This window comes from Equus caballus, chromosome 4 (genome assembly GCF_041296265.1).
Source record: "Equus caballus isolate H_3958 breed thoroughbred chromosome 4, TB-T2T, whole genome shotgun sequence".
Classification (NCBI taxonomy): domain Eukaryota; kingdom Metazoa; phylum Chordata; class Mammalia; order Perissodactyla; family Equidae; genus Equus; species Equus caballus.
The window spans coordinates 30,788,550-30,814,149 of NC_091687.1; the positions used below are offsets into that span (position 1 = coordinate 30,788,550).

The 25,600-nt window shown below is 31.5% G+C and overlaps 1 protein-coding gene across 19 annotated transcripts in view; it reads right to left on the reverse strand.

Moving 5' to 3' along the window:
- The window catches only part of CACNA2D1 (calcium voltage-gated channel auxiliary subunit alpha2delta 1), a 514,911-nt gene that overhangs the window by 59,055 nt on the left and 430,256 nt on the right, over window positions 1-25,600 (reverse strand). For 10 of the 19 annotated variants that reach the window (XM_023639081.2, XM_023639086.2, XM_023639083.2 and 7 more), the window contains 6 exons: window positions 14,695-14,773; window positions 13,760-13,809; window positions 12,448-12,537; window positions 8,571-8,648; window positions 6,574-6,648; window positions 6,227-6,301 (listed from right to left, as the gene is read on the reverse strand). In XM_023639081.2, the coding sequence (XP_023494849.2) occupies window positions 6,227-6,301; window positions 6,574-6,648; window positions 8,571-8,648; window positions 12,448-12,537; window positions 13,760-13,809; window positions 14,695-14,773 (447 nt within the window). Of the gene's footprint in view, window positions 1-2,810; window positions 3,369-6,226; window positions 6,302-6,573; window positions 6,649-8,570; window positions 8,649-12,447; window positions 12,538-13,759; window positions 13,810-14,694; window positions 14,774-25,600 lie in introns of those variants that run through there. The other 9 variants (XM_070264461.1, XM_070264460.1, XM_023639078.2 and 6 more) reach the window with 2 other exon arrangements.

Here is a 25,600-nt window from a genome sequence, read left to right on the forward strand (position 1 = left end):
GAAGACTTATTGAACTATTTGATAAAAAAATATACTGATTCTCTTATAACACTTGCTAAGTAATGTAATACGCCATAGTAGAATTTCAAAGTTCTGTTGAACAATAAAATCATAATAGGTGTCTATAATTTTACAATTGCAAAATTTTAGAAACTGGATTTTTAACGTTTACTAAAATAAATACCATGAAAATATGATAATTAGTTAGAAAATATAAATACAAATTATATTGTATTGGTGCAAGGTCACTGGAATTTTAATAATTTCAGCCTCAAAGGCTCTTCCAAAATATGCTCAGATTATCACTATTTTAGGAGGACTCACTACCCAAGACAGTAGCAATAATGAAAGACATATTAAAAGTAAACACCTTATTTATCTCAAATGCTGAATGATATGGCATATTGGCATGCATTTATTTTATAGTTATGGAAAAAATGCCTTCCTTCAAAGAGTAACTCCATTTAAACACTGAAAATTTATGATTCCCATGGGTTTTCATGAATGGGAATTCCTAAAGGTAAATTTACAAAAATAATCTCAACTGTCCGGCACTTTTACTGAAAAAATATTCATTGCTTGTGAACTCAATATCTAGAATCAGGAGGTTCTAGAATATTAAAAATAAGTATTAGATTGTTTAATAGGTGAAAATACTGACCATTGTTTGGACAGCATCTTATTGTCTCAGAAGCAAACATTCATTTGAAATGTAGCATTTCTTATGAAATCATAAGAAGAAAATAAAAATCATCATTGAAAATAATTCTAATACCTTGTTTGAAAAACAAAACCAAGAAAGTCTCTAACAAAAGAGTATTCTAAAGTTGAAAATATTATTCAGAATTGCTTAAAGTCCCATGAAATAAATCATCTTCATACAAACACCATCATATCAACATTAACATTAACAAACTCACTGCAAAACAAAGTCAAAATAATCAAAGTGATAAAATATAAACATAAATAAGAATATTATCTTACATGCAATGGATAATGCATAGCATGACCAGACCCAAACAGCATGCATGGAGGAGGCATTATCAGGAAGAATTGGCAATATGAAGATCATGTCCCAATCCAACATATAAAGACACAGAAAATAAAATGAAGTCATAAAAGAAAAATGTCAATGCATAACTTGTACTTTTTAAATGGCACTCTGGCTGACCATTTTTTAAAAGACCCATCACAGGCACAGTGATTGAAAAATTCAAAAGTAGAATGTTCTATGAAAGAACCAAGAGAGACTTAAGAACTGGAATCCAGTCCCTGTACTCCCCAAGCTTTTGTTTGATATTTTAAGTATCTAACATTTCTCATTTGTAAAATTTGAATATCAACTGACACAATGACCACACCATTTGTGGAACTAAAGTAAAAGGCGAGGTTGTTAACAAATTTTAAATTGAAATAATCAGTAGTTAGTATTATTAAAAATACTGCATAGTTCAAAAAATATTCCAAAAGTTCAGAAGTCTTGCGTGGTTGCTAGTTTGCCATTTGGGGTTTCCTTAAAGGAAAACAAAAATAAAACAAACTATTTATCAGGTTGTTTATTTTTTAATTATATCATAATATTTACATGCAATATTTGAAATTATGGCAAAAAATCACTAAAATGTACATGATTGCAAAAAGCATAATTGAAGATAATGCATCAAAAGAAACATGCAAGGAGAATAACATACAATGTAATATATCAAGAAAAGACATAAATATAATTTTAACCTCTATAAGAATCATAAAAGATAGGAAGACTGATGCAACAACATGAAATTCAAATTGTCAAAGATTTCTAGAGCTAGAAGGGAACTGAATTTGCTATTAACCCAGTGGTTCTGCACTTTAGAACAGCCTAGAGGCTTTCAAAACTAATTAGAAGGCTTACTCCCATCCCCAGCCAAATTAAATCAAATTTTCAAGAAATGGAGGCCAGAATCAATACATGTATTTAATTTCCTAGGTGAGTATACTGTGTGGAGTAGAAAACAATTATTAGTGCATCTCTCTTGTTTTTCTGATGAAGAAACTGAAGTACTATGGGGTTAGTGGACTACTCAAGGATGCAGGGTTAGCTATAAGAAGAACCAAACTAGAACTCAGCTCTACTAAAATACTTCTTTTTAAGAAATGATAGGCTTATACATAAAACCTTAAATAACAGTGAACTTTCTTTGGGATTATGAAATTCTTTTACTAAACTATATTGATTATTTTTAGTGTGCTTATAGAAATATGCATACATATAATAACGTTTAAACTTTACTGTCAACAGAGAAAATATTTCGCAGTGAGTTTGCCAGGCAAAACAAATTCACAATCTGAGGTGTTTTTAATTAGCTGAAGGGAAATTTCTCAAACTTCTAATCCAAAAATACAATTTCAGAAATTCAAAGAAATTTTGGCTTAAATTTTGTAGCTCATACTATCACATCAGAACTGTATTTTTATTTCCACTTAGAAGTTAATTTTACAAGCAAACTGTTAGGATTACATAGATTTGACATTAATTTTATAATATTTAATAAATTTATTTTTTAGAAGCCATCTCATTATGATTACTCTGATTATTAACATTATTATTACATAATTTGCCAGCCGTCTTTAGTTAGCCATTGCATACCCTCTGCCATCATTAATAACATTTTTGCTCCAGTTTATTGAGAAATGATGCTCATCTCCATCTCATGCTCTGGAAGCTTGATGTCACGAAAGGTGGCATTAATCATATGCTTTTAAGAAGAGAAGCTTAATTTCAACTTTGATTAAGCAAATTTGAAGGCACTGCTAACATCATTCACAGTTACCTGAAAATCGGGTCTCCTTTTTCTCAAATTAATTGTTGGTATACCTATACCAATAGGCTGAAGCAACACAAAGATGGTAATTCATCATACTACATGTCAACATAGGTAAGGGTTCTATCCTATAATCAATTTTGGTCAGATATTTTCCTTGATCAGAAAGAGGTATCATAGAGTTCATAAGGAGTCAATAAAAAAATGGAAGTTTAAAAATACTTTTAGTAAATACAAATGTTATGCTAGTAAAAATGCTCAAAAAGTTTTTTAGTAAAATGACTGCTTAGGGGCTGGCCCCGTTGCATAGTGGCTAAGATTGGGGTGCTCCACTTTGGTGGCCCAGGTTCACAGGTTCAGATCCCAGGTGCAGACCTACACCACCCATCATCCATGCTGTGGCGCCAACCCTCATATAAAATGGAGGAAGACTGGCACAGATTAGCTCAGGGTTAATCTTCCTCAGCAAAAGAAGAAGAAGAAGAAAAGAAGGACGAGGAGGAGGAGAAGAAGGAGGAGGAGTAGGAGAAGAAGAAGAAGAAGATTGCTAATCTTTTCCTTTTGTTCCTAGAAAAAAAGTGAGGAAGTGGGAAATGAGAAAGATGGTTTGTCTTATATAACTTTTATGCTGTTGTAAAACAAAAAAATAAGATTTTTTAGAATTTACATGATTCAAATGTGGTAGAAATACTATAGGATATTGAAAGGTCTTAAACTTAAAGTTTGTGCCTGTTTCCTGAAGTGATACCAAATGTTATATCTGTGGAGTTAATGGAGAATTCAATCACAACACTGTAGATTTATTTTAAATATTGACTTCTAAAATGTAGATTATGCATAATTTCCTTTACAACAAAAATTTCTTAAGATTGATCAAAATGAGATATCTAATAAGTATACCTAGTCTGGTCATATCAATAAAACAAAGTGGAATAAATTTAAAAGGTATTTTGGAATAAAGCAGGACCTATAATTCAGCATTTGTCAAAACGTCATGATAGAGGCAGTATATTTTGAGAAGATAAGTAATGATTCCTTAGAAAATTAGATGGGTAAAAGGTCCATAGCTATTTTATTTACTGACATTCTGGACTTTTTAAAGGACACTTGTTCTGCCTTCTACAAACTAGAAAATTGTACTGAAATAATTTGAATTAAGATTACAGTTTCAGGAAGGAAACACAAGGCATTCAGCAAAGAATACTTGCTGAATATTTAATATTATGTATCAGACTTTGACCTTGTTAAATAATAATGGGTACTATGGAACATAGCATTATTTTCCCTTACTTCTACTTGTATATTTATGATGAAAGAATTAAAATTAATTTTGTTAGTTTACTAGCTATCACCATATTGGTCCTTTGCATTTGTCAATTTCTAAAACAGCTGTCTTACACTATACCATCCATCCTTTTATGAAGTTCTTGTATCTCTCTTGTATCTGTTGATGGTGTATAGCACACACCATCACCCATAAAATAGAAATCTTAATGTTTAACCTGTTCATGATGAGAATTTACAAGCATATTTAATTCACAAGCATGAATTTCAGAAAAAAAGAATACATTGACTGTTCAAACATTTATTTCTAATGGGTTCCTAAAATAATCTTTTTCTAAATATGTTTCTGTTGCATATTTGCTTTTAATAATTTCCTATACAAAAATATGAAACGCTAACATAATCCTGAAGAAAAATCACCTGGGCTATAATAGGAATTTCTATAGAATTTATATTTTTTTGTAATTCTATGAATTTTAGTAAATTATTCCAAATATGAGGCCAAATATGTTAACATCAAAAAGTAATATAATTTTTTCTATATAAATATTGAGTATTAGTAGAAGAATGTAGAAAAGGGGAAAACCTTTTTAGAATTCTTACCTCTAAATGATGGATTATATATACACAACATATGTGCATTATTCTAATTAATCTTTTTTATTCTTTTGTCTATGATAGATTTTAGTTCCTTTTGGAGAAGGGGTTAAGACCTACAATCTTAAAATAGGGATCTTTCAGACCCTTCAGCACATTGCATTGTCACTGCTTTTAAATCACTTTAGTTATGGGAATATAACTTAAAATACACTGGATATACAAACAACAAACAATAATGTCACGAATCTACAAAAAAAATCCTAAAAAGATTTAAAACGATAAAGATTTTCAACTGTAGCAAAATCATAGAATGTTTAGACAATCATAAATAACTCTATTAAGAGGAATCTAACATGATGTGTTTATAGAGAGCTATGATGGACTGACAGTAACATGAAAAATGCCTATACCACATTTATAATAAAATACCAACTTTAAGAATAATGCAGGGTGATCAGCAGCTACAGCTGATTAGCAAATATTTAGATCATGATGAATTTTATACAGAAATAAGTTCCAAAGTGAGATGAATTCAAATAGAGACATCAATTATAACCATTTAATACGTTTTTGCATTCAACATCAATGGTCCCTAATTATTGATTTGAGCAATATTTAAAAGACTCAGCTTTATATGAGTGTATGTGTATGCATATGCTTGTGTGTGTCTTAAAATATCACTGAATTAAATATCCATGACTGGGGAAAAGGAGGTAGTATGCGTAAGTCTGCATATACTTCCATCCAGCATGGTTTAAAGTATCTTCAGTATTATCTTCAGTTAAAACAGCAACTTGAAGATGCTTATAAATTACAATTACATAGTAAGATTTTGCCGATTTTTACTTTTAGATAAATAAATTTTACCCTACCTGAGAAGCATTAATGAAAAGTGAAAAATATTTTATATCTTGGGAAAATAAGCATAAGGATTAGGATAAAATGGTTTATATATGAAATTTTATCATTTCCAGATAACTCACTGATTAATAGGCATTTACAAATTCTGAAAATCCCCTGGGTTTTACTTATTGAATTTCATACATATTTTTACAAGCCTGCTTGAAACCAGAAAGAAAAAAACTCTTGCAGATAAAAAGGAGAGACAATTGCCAGAAGAAAAGGGGAATGGAAAATGTGGCTTGTGCACAGAGGAACATTACTTATAACTTATCAGGTTCACACCCATCTGAGGCATCTCCTTCACTACCTTACAGCCTTAAGCAAAGTCCCAAGTGGGATGTGTGAAACTCAGCCACAGTGGGTGACAATGACTGCTTTTGAGATAGGACTAAATACTGGATAGGAATATTGGATAGCTAAATTGGTAAGAGGAAATGAAAAGGGCTTTTACACTTTCATATATTATAAACTGTGGTCTTGTACCTTATTAACATTACAGAAATAACATTCCCTTATACTCAGTGCTATATGGCGAATTTAAAAATGATGAACCTACAAGAGTAGGTTCATAAAAATGAAGAACCTACAATCATTAATTTTACAGAACATTAATCACTGTGAACAAATTATATACATACCTTTGGCTGAAGATTGGGATGTAATAAAACATAACCATTAGGATCAATTGCAAAATAATAGCCATTGGGGCACAGCTGAAAAATAATGAACATAACTTAGAGATCCCTGAATCACAATCAGAAATCTACATCCTTTAAAGAAAAATCTCAAATACACATTTTAAAGCATGAAGAAGGATAACACGGTATCTTTATATTGTATTTTAGAGATCCTTTTTAACATTTAGTTCCTTTACCAAGAAAACTGCACATAATTTTTGAGAATTACTTAAGTGCTTTATGCACAAGCTAAATTAGTACAGAGCTTTAAAAGAGAAAAGATACCAAAAGAGTAAATTGCATCTTACTGTAAAACGTGGTGTTAGTCTTTTAATATCTTCCAAAGACACATCAACTCCCATCACACCAAGAATCAGCTGGTTCTATAAGACAGCAAAAAGGTCGTGCATTTTATACCAAAAATTTACATCTTTCTACACAATTATTAATATAGTCATCCTTTTACTTGATGATAGTTGTATTCCATACCAGTATAAACATATACATATAAGGGTGAGGCGCTTTTGGTATCAGTTTATGACGATTCTCAGCTTTGACTGTCTTCCCACAACCTTATCATTATTACCATTTTGCTTAAAAAATGAAATCCTGATGCTTGAGGCTAAAATGTAAAAGATATATTAAAATTTTTATTGGCTATTTCTTGTATTTATTATCCTTAATATTTACTTTAATTGCTACTTTATAGTCAGCAACTGTAGCTCTGTATGTGTGTGTGTGTGTGTGTGTCTAGGTATATGAGGACTTCGTGGTGTATTATGATTAAGAAATCACAAAAATATCCAGATTAAAGATATTGGGCACTATGAATGAGAAAACAATGTATTTTTGCTGCTTATGGTACCTGTTATGTGTAACTATCCTGAAAAGTATGTGCCCTTATTCATAGTAAAAATAGCAGGAATCCTCAAAGCATTGTTTATGGTTGCTGCCAGCTTCTTATAAATACCAAACAATGGGCATTGTAATTTCAGTTGCAATCAACGAGGCTATGCGGCAAATTGCCATCATAATCCTCTATGGGACATCAAGATAGAAATAGAGTTAAAATTTAGAATCATGAATTTTTGTTTCAAATAGAATTATATAAATTATAAAATAAATTGAAATGTTACAAAGAAAATTATAAAATCCAATCGTTAATACAAGAACACTTTAAATTTTATGTAGTTACACATAGAGTGAGAAAGGTATGTCCACAACTATGCTCCTTTCCCGTGAAACAATCCCAATCTGAGCAAAAACTCCAAATTAAAGCAATCCTTTAGACAGTCCATATGAGGAGTGAGAGACTTACTCCTTTGTGAGTTACAATGTTTAGAACTCACAGATATTTAAGAACAGTACTGGGCCCTCAAAGAGGAATAACCAATGTTTTCTATGGCCACATTATTATAATAAGGAATTAAACTGAAGTTTATAATAACTGAACAAGTAATGCTTAAGTGCAATAGACTTCATTATACCATAAACTGGAAATAAATTTCCCTCAAATCAGGAAGGCCAACCCAACTATAAAATGAGTATTGAGTATTTACTATTAAAAACATCTTAACTTCTCCTGCACTCTTAACTTCCTTCTGATGCAAGCTAAGAAATAGGAATTCAACCCTACTTTTAAATCAAAAGTATTTAAAAAATAAGAAATTGAATTTAACAAGTAAAAGATATATATTTTTCAGAACTTCCAAAAGTTTAATTGGTAGCATTTTACTGCATTGACAATATTACCAGTTTAATAGAAATCAAGACTTCCGTGAAACTCATTCAGTATTTTTCCTGAATCTTGAAAAATAGAAAAAAATAAGGGACTATTCATTTAAATCAGATCCTTAAGTTAGATAATGATTAAAAAAATACTGTATGAATGCGAGTTGGAGGAAGAATGATTCAGTAAACATATTTATATACACCTGGTACAAACATCACCATGGTTTTGTTCTTTGGATTTTCTTTCTAAACTCCATGCATTTTAAAAATATGCACACAATAGTATTGCCCATTAATCATGCAATTACTCCCAGAGTCTGAACTTGTGTTCTCATCAGGTCATAGTTTTCTAAATAAGAGTCAAGTTGAATCTTGGCTCTGGGGAAACAGACAACTTGACCTGCATTTCCTTTTTCCCAGGTGGTTATCACACAGGCAGCTGTTGCCTTTTACTTCTGGCCTCACAAGACAGTTACATTGCATGTATTTCCTTATAGAAATATCTTATCCACATTGAGCTTCAACGTCATAGTTTATCATTTATTATTATTAATTTTATCAATTAACTTTTAACCTTTAAGTTTGTCTTATTTTCAACTTGGCCAGTTATGTTGAAGACCGGAAGAGTTCCAGTAATGACAAGTCCCAGTTCCTAAAAATAGATTCAGAGAGAAAAAGCAAATTAAAACTACAATTTAAACTTTGTCATACTGCATTAGTCTATGATATCTGACATAGCATTATATAGTTACTATATTAAGAGCCACAAAAAACTAGTAATTGATTTGAAAGCTTATTTAAAAAATCAATGAAAATGTCTGTGAAATAATCAGGATCTTTCAGGCAGCAATTGAAGCATGCAGCATTTAAAATAATACTCTAAGAAAGTATTGCAAATAACTTAAAAAAAAATCAAATGACACTAAACATTTCAGTAACTCTGCCCCTCCATTCTTTTTTTTTACAGTGATAGTTCACCTAATATCAGGGGCCTCCATGAGTAGAGTGATATTGAAATATTATTTCAAGAGATTTACCCTCCTTGGTTGTTGTCATTCTTAATTTTTTTCATGCCCTAAGCCAAGGTTTTCATGCTAAACCACAGATGTTAGCAGAATAACATTATAAATAGAAGAAATAAGCTATTGAGACTGCATTTCTGGGCTATTCTAGGTAAATACTATGCTGTCTAAGAGAAGCAATATTGCATCTAAATACTCTCCAAAATAAATAGCACTTTTTCACAAAGTAAAATGATGTAGACAAGACAACTGCAAGCATCAAATATAAAATTTTAGTCATGAAGCTGTTTAGTATAACAAAAATAATGACATACTATTGTTATGTAGATAATTTCATATATTAAATGAATTCATTGAGATTAGTTGAAATAAACTGATTTTCCAATCAGAGGTTGCTTTTGTTATTACTGACATCTTCAGCAATTATATATTTTTTTACCACTATTTCATGTCAAAGTTACATTTTTAACAAATTACTCTTTAAAATAATTTTAAAATTATTGTTGAAAGTATTTTGAATTTTCTAAAATGAGAAAATATTAATCTTCATGTGAATAATGACCCCAAATCCAAATTTCATGACCCCTATTCTCATTCCAGAAACAGCACAGTGTCATGGAGAAAATGTCTTAGGTTATGGTTTAAATTTATACATGTGGGAAGCCCAAAAACAATGGGAACCGGATTAGTGAGGAAGAACAATCATAGAGACACTTTCAGCAGAACAAGATACCTGATTGTTTGGGACAAATAAAATTAAGAAAACAACTACATGTAGGTGCGTGATGATGATACACATATTAGTTCTCTATTTTGTCCTAAGCAAGAATATTCAACAATGAAAACATCTTTAATTAAATATGTGAAGTAATATTCACAATGAAAGCTTTCCATCTCAATAAAGTCAGATTACAGATAATTAATAAAATTAGTATCCAAAAGAAAATTCAGGAAAGATTCCTTTTGGCAAATTTCCTATTTAAGTTCTAACGTATATGCTTAGTTTTACAAATACTAACATGGTATAAGGTAAGGTATATATGGCTACAACCTTTTTCTTTGCATCACTTTTGCATCTATATAGAATACATAATTTGCTTCCAAATATGCTAATTTGTGTCCTAAAATGAGATACTAGACTTCTAACATTTTAAACAAATTCATGGATGAACTCATTGGTCCAACTTTAATTTTCTCCCTCATTTATTAAGCAGACAAAAAAATTGTACTCCATTCCTAGACATTGTACAAATCTCTAGAGGATAAAAAAGGCAAATAAGATTTCTGCTCTTCTGGAATTTATTTGATATTTATTTTCTAAAGTCAAACTCTTTTCGATCTCTCTCTTTTTAAACAAAGAACCTCACTTTATCTCTCAAATAAAAGGAACCGTCCACAATATTGTCCCAGTCTTGTTTCTGTCCTTATTTCCCATTATCTCCAAAAGTGACTGAGGTATCACTCCTTCAGTATACCCAGCATTTCCACAACTTTCATACTGTACTCCCTTTGTGTGGTTTCAGTTCTCATCACCAACTGCAGAAACCTTACCTGGACTCACATGTTCAGCTAAATAATGTCACCATCTCTTTAACTTCACCCTACTCCATTCCCCAATATATGGCTACTTTCTTCTGAATTTCCAGAGCCCTTTTCATTTTGCTCATTTATTACATTTGTCTTAGAATATTTTTACATCTTCCTTCTTAACTGTTAATTTGACCAGCATATATTTTGAATCTGCTATGTGCAAAGATTATAAATAAATAATTGGATATACAAGATGGGTCACCTTTCCTTCTGCAGTCAGTAAAAAGAAAACTCCACATGTCCACTGAATAACCAATTCATGTGCCTCATTTTTTTTCTTGTTTTACATTTAGTTTCAGCTTATAGAACAGCATATTTAAAACGAAAATTTCTTCTTAATGTCATTTGTGCTATCAGTGAGAACCTTACCAACAATGCAGACATGCTGGTTAATGAACTTCTGGTCATAGGACATACAACAGGGCATAATTGTTGACTCCTCCTATCATACTCTGTCCTGTTATAGATTTGGAAAAGCGAAACATTTTGACCATAGCTTTAGATGACCATGTGACCTTAAATAAATACGTGATGTCAAGAAAGAACACTGGACAGTAATTTTAGCTAAGACTCGAGGTAAGCAAGCTTCACTTTATCTTTCTCAGCATGCAAGGCTGCTGCTAATAGTGCCTATTCTTCTTCTAACTTCCTTTATATGTTTATTTTACAAGAACCAAATGATAAGCAATTCTAAACGGATTGCATTTTGCCCTTTGGGTTCATCCCTGCATTCAGAAAAGTAGTATCAGCATCTAATTGAACATATAATTTCCAAGTAGGAAAAAGGGTTATTGAATCAGCATTTACTTTTCAGGGCTTAGTATTTTGATTCTCTCCAATATATTACATTAGTAAAATCATTAATAAAGCTTTCTTATTAAGATTAAGCATGTGAATAAATCTAAAGTATGATAATTACTATCTATAACTTTCATATCAGAAAAGTAAAAATTACGTTAAAACAAGATTTCTCAACTTCAGCTCTACTGATGTTTTGAGCCGGATATTTGTTGTGTGTCTGTGGGGAGGGAGGTGTCTTGTGCATTGTAGGATGTTTAGCACCATCCCTGGCCTCTATCCATTACATGCCAGTAGCAACCCCTACCCACTCCAGTCATGGCAATTAAAAATATCTATAGATATTTCCAAATAACCTGTGAGGAACAAAATCATTCCCAGTTAAGAACTACCACTTTGAAATATGATGGAATGCCTGTACTAAAATTTCGATTGTGCAATGGACAACTTAAGACGTTTTTATTACTTTGTACCGGATTTGATCACCTCAATGGCCTATTTCCATAAATATCTGGCGTTGAATCTAAAGCAAGAGATTATACATGAAGAGGTGATTAGGTTTGTGATGATTTCAGAGTAGGGTAATTTTTTGCCCGTCTGCATGTACTTCTGAGTTTGTTGAGTCTGGCTTGAGTTATGGAGGCTATACATGTTTCTGTTGGCTGAAGTCTACTTTAAAAATACTTTCTTCAAAATTATTGTTCAAAATATGCAGTAACAGGAACTAATTCTCTTGACTTTCAGCATTTTTTACATAATAATTTGAAAAGTTATTGAAATTCCCATAAATTCAAGATTCTAGGTTGGAAATCTACATTCTCAATGGATCAACTAGAAAATAAAATAACACTTTGTGATTCTCAACTATACACAAGTCTAGGCTTTTGTGTAAACTATCTAAATCCTAGCAAAGAACGTTGTGATAAAGGAATTTTAGAAAAGGTTTAATGAAGAGGAAAGAAGAAATGTCACCTAGTAAGAAGTAGAAATCAGCTGTGTGCTTTTGTTATACAGTCTTTGGTTGAACAGCCAACCTCTTACCAGTGCATCCAGGTACACATTTGTCCATTGGACTTGCTTAGCTTTGTCTCCTGCTAAAACCATTGGTCTTCCCAGGACATCCAAATATTCCTAGTTATGAAGAAAAAGAGGGGAATTGAAAACTAGGAATGCCATGTTAAAAAATAACATCTTCACAGGGGAAAAATTATCTAGAGTTAAAAATGAAGCTGGAATCAAAATTATTAAGAGGGTAACTACATAATCTTTTAATTCCTACTTTGGGTACGCCATAAATGGTATGTCTACATATTTTGAATCAACAATATTTGACATATATTATTTGGACATTATACCTACCCCAGTTCTTTTCTAGCAACAATCAAGACATTCTATTTCTGAGGTACAGCCAATGATAAGTGAAATACGTTCCTTGTGAATTGTTTTATGTTAACCTAAACTATTTAAAGCTTTGTGATTTACTGGATGGAACTGCACAAATTTGAAATAATAAAGCAGCCACATACTTGTTTTCATATCAAAGATTGTTTGGCTGAAATTCAAAACTACAGTTAAACATATTGAAATATTAATGAAAACTGTGCCAAATCTAGACATCAGACTCAAATCAAATATAGCCGCTGTTTCATTTCAACATTCAACATATTCAATATCTGTTTCTACAAATGCCGTGTTATTTATGCTAAATTTTGACTTGCTCTATTTTGTGGATCCTCAGTTATGTTTAAAATTGAATAATGATTTTAAATAGGAAGTTAAGAATATTTAAAAATAATATATATTTAGATGAAAATAATTGCTTTAATCTATAAAACAGAAATCTATTTCAACTGAATGGTTGTAGAAAAATCATTTCCCTGTTGTGAGTGTATTTTAAATAGGTAAATATATCTAGACAGGTTATTTGGAATGTATCTAAATTCTGACCAGGACCTTGTATAATTTGTGCAAAATAATTATTGTTTAATTTTCTATGTGGTACCTACAACTTGAGGAAATTTATTTCAATGATTTGTAATAGAACCAAGTACAAATTACATGACATGAGATTATTAGGAAATTTTACTTTATATGATGTTTTTAACATCTAAGAACACTCTTTTTTTTATGTGAGTTTTAGATGTTTGAAAACCCTTGGAATATTAATGAAATAAAAACCAATACATTACCAGGATACTCATCATTTTGTTACAAATATAGTATTTTGTTATAAATGTAATATATGAATTTCTGCATTTTCACTTATTTTCTCCATATTGAACATATTTAAAAGCAGAAAATAAATATGTTAGGCTTTGAAAAAATAGTGTAAAAAAGTTTTAAATAACCATACCTGAGTATTGATTCTTATTGCTCCAATGGAAGGAATTTCATAATAATAACCTGAAACATATATACATATTTATATTATAATAAAAGGCTACAAAATTATTTCATGGCTTTGTAGGAGAAAAGAGCATTTTTTCACTTTAATTTAGTAAACACTAAAAGACCAACACCACTGATAAATTTGGAAAATGTTTGATTATTCATAACAAATGCACAGGCTTTATGAGAAATTTCACTACATCTCTTAGATTGTATAAAATAAATGTTACTTTCTACAAAGTAGTAGGGAATGTGGGGTCATTAAAAATATTTTTTTCATTGTAGAAATTATTAAAGATGCATGATAATGTGTATCAGATAATCATTATATGTATATCAAATGTTTGCCTAAATATAACTTTCAGGATAAATTTAGGTTATTTTTATTGCTGTGTGATCACAGTTTATTTTTCAAGTAACGTCTTGTTTTTTCTGAGTACAAAGGAAATATGGGCTCACTACACAAAATATGAATTACCTAGGAATGTACACAAAGACATTAAAAAAACAATAATTTAACCATTCAGAGAAAAAATATACATAGATGTTACACTTTCTTATATCTAAGTTTTACATAATTCAGATTTTTTTTCATTCTTAATTTTTTCATGTAAGGCTATATTTGATGAGCATCATTAAGTATCACTCAATAAAATATATCCCTTTATGAATATACAATAATATGATCAGAAGTCTGAATTTTTATAACGTAACACTAATGTCAAAGTTTGCTGTATTGTGTTTTCTCTATAGAAAACATGTTCCACATCTTATTCTTGCCTTAATTCCTATAAAAACTAGCTACAACTTTAGATTATTTTAAATCATAATACATAGAACTAACAACTACCAAGTTATTTTTCTTCTAATAAAATGTTGTCAAGAAAACAGATCTGTTACCTTTATTTTCACAGGCCATCCACTGAATAGGTCCTCTGTCATAGTTATGTTGACCAACTGAAAACGTGAATACACGTACCTGGTGAATTGAAAAATAGCTATCTGTTAGGCTGCATGCAATTTAATCGAATGGCAAAACAAAATAGTTGAAGTAAAAAATAAATAAAAGCACGTTTTTCGGTTGATTTATGTGACAAGAAAAATCGAGGCCAGTGAAACATTCAGGAAGGCACCAGAGGGAAACCACATAACCTACCCTAAACATAGACTGCAGTTACTACATTTAAATTAGTGGTAGGGTGCCTGCGCCATACCCTGATCATGTGGAGGGATCATGACTAAGGTTTCATTTAGTAGAAATGGCATCTTTCAGGTCCAACCACAACTTTACCTATCTCACCTGGTTAAAACATATTATCCACATATCTAGTCACTGCAAAAGAACAAATATCCCAATTTCATAGGTGTGTGGCTATAAAAATGTCTACAGAAAGGAGGTCATTGTACTTTTAGTTGCTTAAGGCAATTAAACTTAGTGATGGTTTCACTACTTTCACACCATGGAAATATTTAGCATGCACATGTATGATTATGTTAGTTATATTTCTTATTTTCTATAAAAGATGACTAGCATATATAGATAAATATTTTAAGCTCCCAGAATTTTTAAAAAAGAATCAAAATATTGACTGTTTCTAACATGCTATAACATATGCAAATATTAAAAAATTCAATTGAGATAGTTTGTAAATTGCAGCAAATTAATATTTATTGGAAGCCATTGAATTTAAATAATAGTATAAATGTTTAGAGGATAAATTCAATGATGTCAACAAACATTTAATAAAATGGCTATTTAACATATATTGACTTATACCAATTTAGCAATTTAGCGATCTAGGTAAATCAAGATTCTAAGTTCAACATTTTAGCTTTTTCTAAAGATAAACGTGCGGAAGATCACTTTTCCACGAATTCATGTTCTGGTTTGAACTATGTTAAAAGCTTTTCCCTAATTCATGTTGATTGACTGTTTGAATTGAAATTTTCTAATTGTTTTGTCTGTTTCATCTTTTGCACATGATTGCAGAGCACAAATCTCAAAAGAGACTTCACATCTGTTCTCTGTTCTTTTTACTGGTCTTGGCCACACAGAAATCACATCATAACAATCCTTGCCCTAAAATGTACATTGGGGATGTTGCTTTTTCACTTGTAAATTTTTATGTGAGCTCCCCTTAAGTCTTCTAGGATTGCCTTAGCTAGTTATGTAGGAAGCCATTTAGTGGACACCTCTGAGTTTTAATCACCTCAAGTTGTAAGGAGAAATGACTTCTTCTAGGTTAACAGCAGAAGTTGGTGAGACTTATCCACCTCTCTTTTGTCTCTTTCTCTCTCTCGATTGCTCAAAATGCAAAAAGTTCATTTTCTTAAATTCTTCAGTTGGGTAATTTTTGGGGCTGTCTGTATATTTCATTGTTGTGTTACTACTTACACAGTGGAACTTATTCCTAAATAGAATATTTTTATAAAAAGGTTGGCCACCCTACTGATAATACAATTTAACTGCCATACCTTAAACAATAGTCATATGAATTCAGGGCAGAGAAATAATCCAGATGCTCCAGAAAGCACTTGGAGATCTTCATTATAATTACCATTTGAAAACATGTCTCAAATTTTCAATTTAAAGCACTGCTTTGTCTAGTTGATCCTGTTACCACAACAGTGTTCTAGTAAAATATTTTACATAAAGTACTTCTCAGTAAAAAGAAATAAGACTAAAATAATTATTATATCTATGTCTCTGGAAGGTAAGAGACATATATATAATCATTGTTATTATTGTTATTGGAAGTTATTTTTAATAACATAGAGGCTACACTTAGACACACACAGTGTGATTATTTTGACCGATGTTAGTCATCAAATAGTCCAAATAAACACTTGGTTAAAAGACAGACTAGTAAAAGAAGTTTGTTGCTTTATTTATTTTACTACAAACGTTTTGCCTAACTCCCATGGTTTGCCTACGTGGAGCCCTCAAAGGTTGTCCAAGTCAAGGACCTTGGATCAGTGTTTGGTGTGGAAGTGTACAATCCGTTCACAATTAATTATAATTTTATAAAATTTTTAAACACTAATTTTTTTTGGTCTCTGTTCTCTTTCACATAGGTCCTTGCCTATTTGAACATTAGTAGCTACATTAACTGACTGAGTCATTCCCATATTATAAATGCATAATTTGTACCCCTTGTCCCAATTTTTATTTGCCTTGATGTAGACATTTTTAAAGACACTATTTTTCTGAAATTTTTCTCTTAGTGGTTACTAGAATCTTAAGAATTACAAATGCAACCTTCTTTTTATAATTTCTGCAACTGCCATACAATATTTACAAAATCTTTCTAATATATCCAAGATGCTTATTTGTATCTCAGGCTGTGTGTGTGTGTTGTATACACATACATGCACACAAAACACATGTATATATTTAATGATTTTGTAGACTATCTTAGAATTTTCAGAAAAGATTTAAAAATATATATTTAGTTGAGAAAAAGTTTAATATAAATCACTCAAAATTTTTAATTCTTTATATGATAATGAAAAAATCAATATAAACATTATTTCAATTCCAGATGCCATACCCATGCTTAATTTGACTTTGCTTTACATATTTTGGCTAATCATGTAATAAGAATTTTAACTTCATTGATTTCAGAAATGTGCAGCATACATTTTATAGTACATGTACATAATAAATTGGTGAAATTTAAAAAACATTTTTTGTGCAATAACTTTCCACTTAGAATTGTAGCTAGTCTTCCTTCTATTACATACTCTATTACTGCCACCCTGTGGAACAGTCAATGAACTAATTCTAAAATTCCAGATGCCAAAATCCACAGAGATGATCACCATCTCCCCATTCTTCTGATGTTTTCCACTTGTTTACTTTCACAGTTTTTATTAAGCTATAATTTGGGAGAAAGAAAAAATAAAGTGATGCCTTGAAATATGCACAATTTAAAAATCAAGGTAAATTACATTCTCAAAGATGTATACTTTTAGAGTTCTTTTCTTATTAGTGCATTTGCATGATCTTACATAAAAACAAATAAAATGACATGCAAAATATCTTGAAATACTTAATAGGAAGTCACACAAGTGACATACTTCATCTAAAATTTCAATTGCGTAAATTAGTTACTCTACACTCTGTCTACAGCAAGGCAAAGTCAACTTTTGTGGAGAAAACATTCCTTTACTCACGCCTAGAAGTACATTTATAATCACAATACTAGATTCATGCAACAAATGCATTATGTTTTAAGTGAAATGATCCTAGAAAACTTGGTAAATGTTCCTCAAGCAATCTGTGTGACTTTAGATAGGCTAATGTTTCAAAATGTTTACTTCTGTGAGGGTCATATATGAAACATATGCAGTTATAGAAAGGCTTTGAAAAATATTTTTCATAATGCTGGAGCTCAGATCTTTAACAGAAATAACATGGGAAGGTAGTATTGAATAAACACGGGGTTGGGTTAAAACAGTTCCATGATTGCACTACTGTATCTATTGCGTCTATTGTAGTGCCTTACATATAAATGGAAGCAAATATTTATTAAATGAAAAAAAGTGAACAGCCAAATAAGTGGTCTCAACTTCTTACCAGAAGGATCTAAGACAAGCTTTGGTGTGTTCTAACATACAAATCAGTTCATTACAATAGAGCAGAACCCAAACTGGGCTGGTAGTTGTCTTGTGTTTTGTAATTTGGGCAGTTTCATTATACTTACATCATAGTAAATTCTTAATCATTTCATTTTATATTATGCAGACTTGTTTAATGGAGTTGAAAAAAACTTTCCAGGCAAAATAAATTATACTTAATACATATATGATTTAAGTACTGCATTATTCCTAGAGAATGAAAAAAATTTCTCATAATTCTTGACCCATGCTTAGTTACATAAGTATATTCATAAAGGCAATAGTAATTTAAGAACCTATTTAATAAAATTAAACTTAATTAAAAATCAGTCTTTATTATTTGCAAATTTAAAAAATTTTGCCTTGAGGTGTTTCAAAAACCAATTTTTCTCTGAACAGAATATCATAATTCCAGTACTATAAAGTTGATATGTCAAGCCTGGCCTACTTGATTACAGAAAATTTTTAATTAACAGCAAATCTGGTTATTAAAAAATGGATTACTGATTTGTTCCATAATATACTACTGATTTATAACTTAATCCTACAACTCTGGACTTCTGCTAATCCTGTTTTTTATTTTGTTTTGTTTTGTTTGTTGAAGACTAAAATACTTGTCTTCAATTAAGATTTTTCCAAAGCCACAGGGTCAACCTATTTTAAAAAGCCATAGGAATTTGTTTCCCAGCAGAACCCAGTTACTGGAAACTGTCACCTCAACAATTATCAGTTACCCAGAGTTCAAGTTTAATATACAATAGGCAAATCTCCAAGGAATAATGAAAATGAGACTATGAAGAAAGGATGCCAATAAAACTAAAATTAAAACTTTAGCTAATGAAACATGACAGAAAAATGATGTCAGAAATGAGTTTTATTAATTTACTGTATGTACTAAAATTTTTGGCATTAAGCCTATATAAATACTAGATTGGACTGAATATTTTAGAACAGAATTCTACAGTGGAGAAAATTCTACAGAATTCCACAAATAGACCAGAATCTAGAGCATCTGACTAATGCATATCTCTAGTTTTATACCATTATGAAATAAATAAAGGTGTCCAAATTCACCTTTCACACTTATATTTATAAAGCTTGATGATCTGAAAAGTACTTGCAGCCTGCAGAGTTTTGACGGCTTAGTTTAATCCATCTTAGCCTGTGTGTTAAGGCTATGAGAAGCATGTCTCTTACTGGTAAAGTCTTGCTGTCCAACTAGAAGAAAGACTCCTGTGTGGTCAGATGATGATTGGCATAGCCACAGGGCTGCCTGGGAGAAAGAGAGACAGATGACCACCCAGGTCCATTGGCATAGCGACAGGGCTACCCAGGAGAAAGAGAGTGATGGATGGCCAGCCAAGTACATTCCACAGGAGGTTATGAAATTGGGACTGTAGATCATTTGAATTCTTGACTGCCACTTAGTAGTCATGTGACTTTCAACAAGTTACATTACTTCTCAAATTTTGGTTTTATTTCCAAAATGGGGATGATGTTGACGGTAATAATACTTTTATCATATTACTATTTCAGTTGTAAATGAAATGATACATGTAAAGCATTTATATTATATGGAAAATCATAAACTAAATAAATATTAGCTATGGTAATGAAGAAGATGATGATTACATCAAATACAGTCAAACTACCAGAATTCAATGAGGTAATGTTTTCCATTAGTAGGATATTAGCCATTCATTCTTCAAAAAAGAACTTAAAGTAACTCAAAATAACACCTTTCTAGAGGAACAAATTCAGCTTACTTTCCTACATTTACAATGAACTCTGAAGAAAAAGGACCAATATTGTGTAAATACTATTGCATCCATATGAAATATATCTATATAAAATTTCCCAGGATCTGACAGAGGCAAGAATTTAATCAGTGTCTGTTGAATTTTTTCAAGTAAATAACACAAAAAAACTTTAAAAAGAAAAATAAAATGTAGCAGTCACGTAGGTTTTGCATACATGATCTTAAAAACTAAGCTGATATTTTTCTCACGTCTTACATATGGGTACGTAATACAGATACCTTCCTTAGGATTATATTGGTATTTTTAAGTTTACCACAACTATAATGAATCACTCTCACATTATCAGATTATAAGGAAGTAATTTCGGATTGCCCTTCCTTCTGCATGCACTCATAGTACTTGATAAAGGAGGAATAAGCTGTGGGCACACTGCATTTCCAAGCAACTTGTAGCTCCGCAAAGACTACCTCAGCTGAGAGAAAATAAGCTATATGATGATTAATTTCAGATGTTCTTCTTGGGTAATGCCAAATATGTCTGACAGTAATAATAAGAATACTCATGAAAACCTATGTGTTGGACTGATTAGGGTGAATGGAAAGGCACCATCAATACAATCATTCTTTATATAAACTTAAGCCTTCTCTATTTACAAGATGACATATGCCAAGAGTGGAATATCAATTTTACTCCACATTCCAATTATACAGGCAAAATTATTGTTTTAAATGATTTTTAAAAGAACAAAGCTATTGAGTTTTTTCTAACATTTATGAGTTTCTTATAGTTAACCTTAGAAGTATATTTGTTGCATATTTACCAATATGTCCAAACTATCAGTAAATATTAGTAACTACTGTGCTTCAAGTCCTGTGCTAGCCTCTAAGGATTCAATGGCAGGTTTACAAACTAACAAAGCTCCTACTCATGGATCTTATAATAGAAGAGAGTTCAAAATAAAAAGTGAACAAATACACAATTACAATAATCAAAAACAGTAATCTAGAAGAAAGAAAACAAATAGGAAAGAGGGTGCTGAAATAGAGAGTGACAAAGGAGGTGTCTGGGGAAAGGGAAGTGCCCTAGAGAGACTGAGCAGGGAAGACTCCTCTACAGAGACACATTGGAAGCAGAGTTCTTAATCTGAGAAGAAGGCAATTACAGAAAAAGCAGAACAAAGCGCCTTTTCTGGTATGGCATTTTAACATAAATAATGGACAATCCTAATTCTGGGTTGTACAATTCTACCTAGAAATTATTTCAAGTGCATTTTCTGCACTCTAAGATTTATGTCATGTTACATATTTTGTGCTTAATGTCATATTTAATCTCATTTTTCATTAGATTTGTTTTAGGTACTAAAGACTCTATAAAATGCATGGAGGTAATATTGCTTAAACCTGAAGAAAAGTTACCTGATAAGATTTTCTTAGTTTAGGGCATTAATTGTCAACATTAATTTTATTCAAAGAGAAACGAATGTCAGTAAATCTGTCAGAGACAAGGACACACACACACACACACACACACATCATGCCTTTCCAAGCTGATGACCTCTCTATTGGTAGACTCAATGTTACACTGTAGTTATACAGTATATACAGCGATACAGTAATTCTAGCATAAATAATATATTTCATTTTTATAAATAAAAGTATAATTCCTATTTTAAAGCTGAAAATATTTCGGCAACTGTTTAAAGTAGCAAAATATCTGAAATGAAACTGTTTGGAAGCAGTGCATGTGTCAAACAGTATTAAATATTTTACAAGTCTGAATGCCGTTTAGTATCATATGTTTGAACATTCCTTCCAAAGGCTTCGTTCTTGCCTGATGGAGAAGGCAGGCAGATACAGTGGAGAAGGCAGTGAATTATTTTCCCTGCCATCTGTTGAAAAACTAATTGACAATTTTCACTCTTACTATATAAAACATACACATAGTCAATCATTTGTGACTTGCTTTAGATTTTTGTAGGCTATAAATTATTTCTTTCTACTTTGGATCTGACAGAAAAATAGCAAAGAATTTTTCAATCACTTTTTAAAAAATTTAAAAAACAATAATCCAACTATTGCCAAGTGATTATAACTTTAGCTATGCATTCTTTATTTTGAAATTTATTTTATATCTATTATATGCTTTTTTCAATTTGTTCTTCTCATTCAATTCATTAGTTATTTTGAAATTTTCATTTTATTAATTTTGAATGCCTTTTGATTTTTTCATTCATCCTCAGAATTAAGCTAAGACTCAGAGAACTATTTTCTAGTTAGCTAGACAACCTTAAGTGTGTCTTGCCAGCCGATCTCTTAGCTGTTCTACAGAAAGGCACATACTTTAATATGGCTAAGCCTGGGAATTAGCTTTCAACTCTGTGTCTGGTTTTACTTTCCTTTATTCATTTGTTTGGATTCCATGATATAGTTCATTTTCGTTTTGGCACCATTTTTAAGGAAGTCTCGTACACATGGGTGAGCCCTAAGGAATGGTGTTGCTGCAGGTAAAGATTAGAAAGTGAATGCATTTTAATTTGGAACAGCTGTGAGAAAAGATTAACATGGATTCAGTTTTAAAGCTGCACCTATCTATAATCAGGTAGATTAATTCTCAAGAGTACTACATTTCACAAAAGAACCCAAACATTTTGTTCTGATTCTCAAAACTTTTGGCCTCGTTAAATCGGACTGTCTATCTGCAGCTTCATTCATCAGCTCGCCGGATGTACCTCATCACATCTACCTGGGTTGCTCTAAATGATTTCTGATGTCCTCGGGATGAAAAATGAGTGTAATTGAAGCATTCAGCAGCCACACTAATGCCAAGCAAGAGGCTTGGGGAAAAAGTAGGATTCTACGAGTAGTTTTCAAATATCTTTTTCTTTGAAAGCTCATCAAACTTTCTTTCTGACTTTGTAATTTTGATATTTTTATGTTACAAGTGGACTTTTAAAAAGCAGGTGTTTTAAAATAGTTATAATCAAAGAATTTTTAAGAGTATCGAAAGTTAATATTTTATTAAATCTATCAAATTTCATTTTTACACATTGGCCATTTGAAAGATAATGTGACTAGTGAAATTCTGAGTTGAAAATTATGTAATGAATATTAATTTTGCCCATATAGAATTAATTTGTCATACACATCCTTAGATGACAAGCATAGATAATTATCTTTTTTTTTTTTTTTTAAAGATTTTATTTTTCCTTTTTCTCCCCAAAGCCCCCCAGTACATAGCTGTACATTCTTCGTTGTGGGTCCTTCTAGTTGTGGGATGTGGGACGCTGCCTCAGCGTGGCTCGATGAGCAGTGCCATGTCCGCGCCCAGGATTCGAACCAACGAAACACTGGGCCGCCTGCAGTGGAGCGCGCGAACTTAACCACTCGGCCACGGGGCCAGCCCCGATAATTATCTTTTATATCAGTATCTGTAGGCTGCAAATCTCTCAGAGAGGATGGTTGGGTGTGAAGTAGGGAATTTTGAATGAGGGGAAGTTAGAAATGATTCCTCAATTCATCCAGAAGCATTTGAAGTCATATTTGAAGATGGTAAAAATTCCCTTTTATACATATACACATTATTTTTAGTATGTACATATACACACTTTATGCACACATATTCCCTTACCATAAATAAACTATTAAATGTCTTGACAAAATATAAATACACTAGAAAACATAACTGAATTAAAAATGGTTGCCATCATCTGTTTTCACTGTTAGTGGATACAGAACATGAAATACCAAGGGATGAATATTTTGTTTGTTTAACAAAGTTTTCCCACATTAGAAGACGTGGGAAGGCACTGAACTGAAAGTAGAGTACATATAACATGTAGTACAGCAATGTTTCCAGAAATAGCATTCCTACTTGTCCAATTCAGAAATATATGATGTTATCTCTCTCAATCCCTCCTCTTTCAAAGATCTCCATCAATTATTCTTTCTCTGTTTTGTATCTCTAAGCTTTCTATCTGTGGATCCCTTCATTAACCTATAACATATAATAATGAATTAGCTCTTCCATCTTAAAAAAACAAACAGGGACCAGCCCGGTGGTTCGGCAGCTGAGCATGCACGTTCCGCTTTGGCGGCCCGGGGTTTGCTGGTTCTGATCCTGGGTGCGGACATGGCACTGCTTGGCAAGTCATGCTGTGGTAGGCGTCCCATGTATAAAGTAGAAGAAGATGGGCACGGATGTTAGCTCAGGGCCAGTCTTCCTCAGCAAAAAGAGGAGGATTGGCAGCAGTTAGCTCAGGGCTAATCTTCCTTAAAAAAACAAACAAAAACTCACAAAAAAACACAAATATACGGGTGCTTGTGTGTATGTGTATATATGTGTGTGTGTACACAACTTGATTTGGAGTTGACTGTATTATTTTTTTTCCAATATTTCTTAGCAAATTTGCAAAGACGTTAGAAAAAAATGGTTTATATTTAGATTTCTACTTCCTCACCCCTCATTTACTTCTCAATTGTTGGCTTGTACTCAGACCACTTTACATAAGAGAGCTCATGCCAAAGTTACAAACACGGTTCCCTGTTTCTGGAGATACAATGGACAGAGCGGGTGTCCCTCTAAAATAGATATAAATGGGTATGGATAGACCTTGTATGTAGGTATGTATACACAGAAGTGCATATATCACAGAACTTTACGACAGCCACTGAAATTAGAATAACATAAACAATAAAATATCTAATTCCAAGAACGTCTTAATTTTTATGTTAGATAAAAATAACATTTATTTAAAAATCACAGAACCTAAGCACTAACTACTTAATTTTCAAAGTTGGTTTGGCATCAATAAAGGTTATGTGCCCTTAAGAAAAGTGTGTGTCCTTAAAGCACAGCAGTCAATATATCAATAGACAAACAGCAGGATTGTTGAGTAAGACTAGATGCATTAGTTTTACAAATGTAAATGTGATATGAATCATTCATTACATGGTTTAGTATGTTGCAAGTAGCCTTTATTTAAAAAGTTGTGTTCTTATAAAAGGTGAAGGGGATGAGAAGCAGTGTTTCAAGATAATATTTAGATTGGACATTTTTAGGATGTATGCATAGAAAAATGGCTTTACACTGGTAAATTCTTCATTTATTCAATCAATTGAACAATTTGTGAAAATAGAGGTTAGAATACAATTGCTGTCCTTATGACATAAAAACTCCTGTATTGTTTTTAAAAAAGGAAAAACAAAACCCCTAAGATATGCCTTCCAAGACATATTCTTGTGTTAATCCTGGATGCTAACAGAGTTTTGGAAAAGGGAAAAAGAATTTTACAAGTTTAGATGAAAATTACTTCTCTTTTTATACATTTATATTCTTTCATTTAAATTTCTTTAAAAATATTTGCGTACTCCTTAAAATCAAGGTCTATCTTAGGCACAAATTCTGATGTAGAATGTGAAATTCATTGC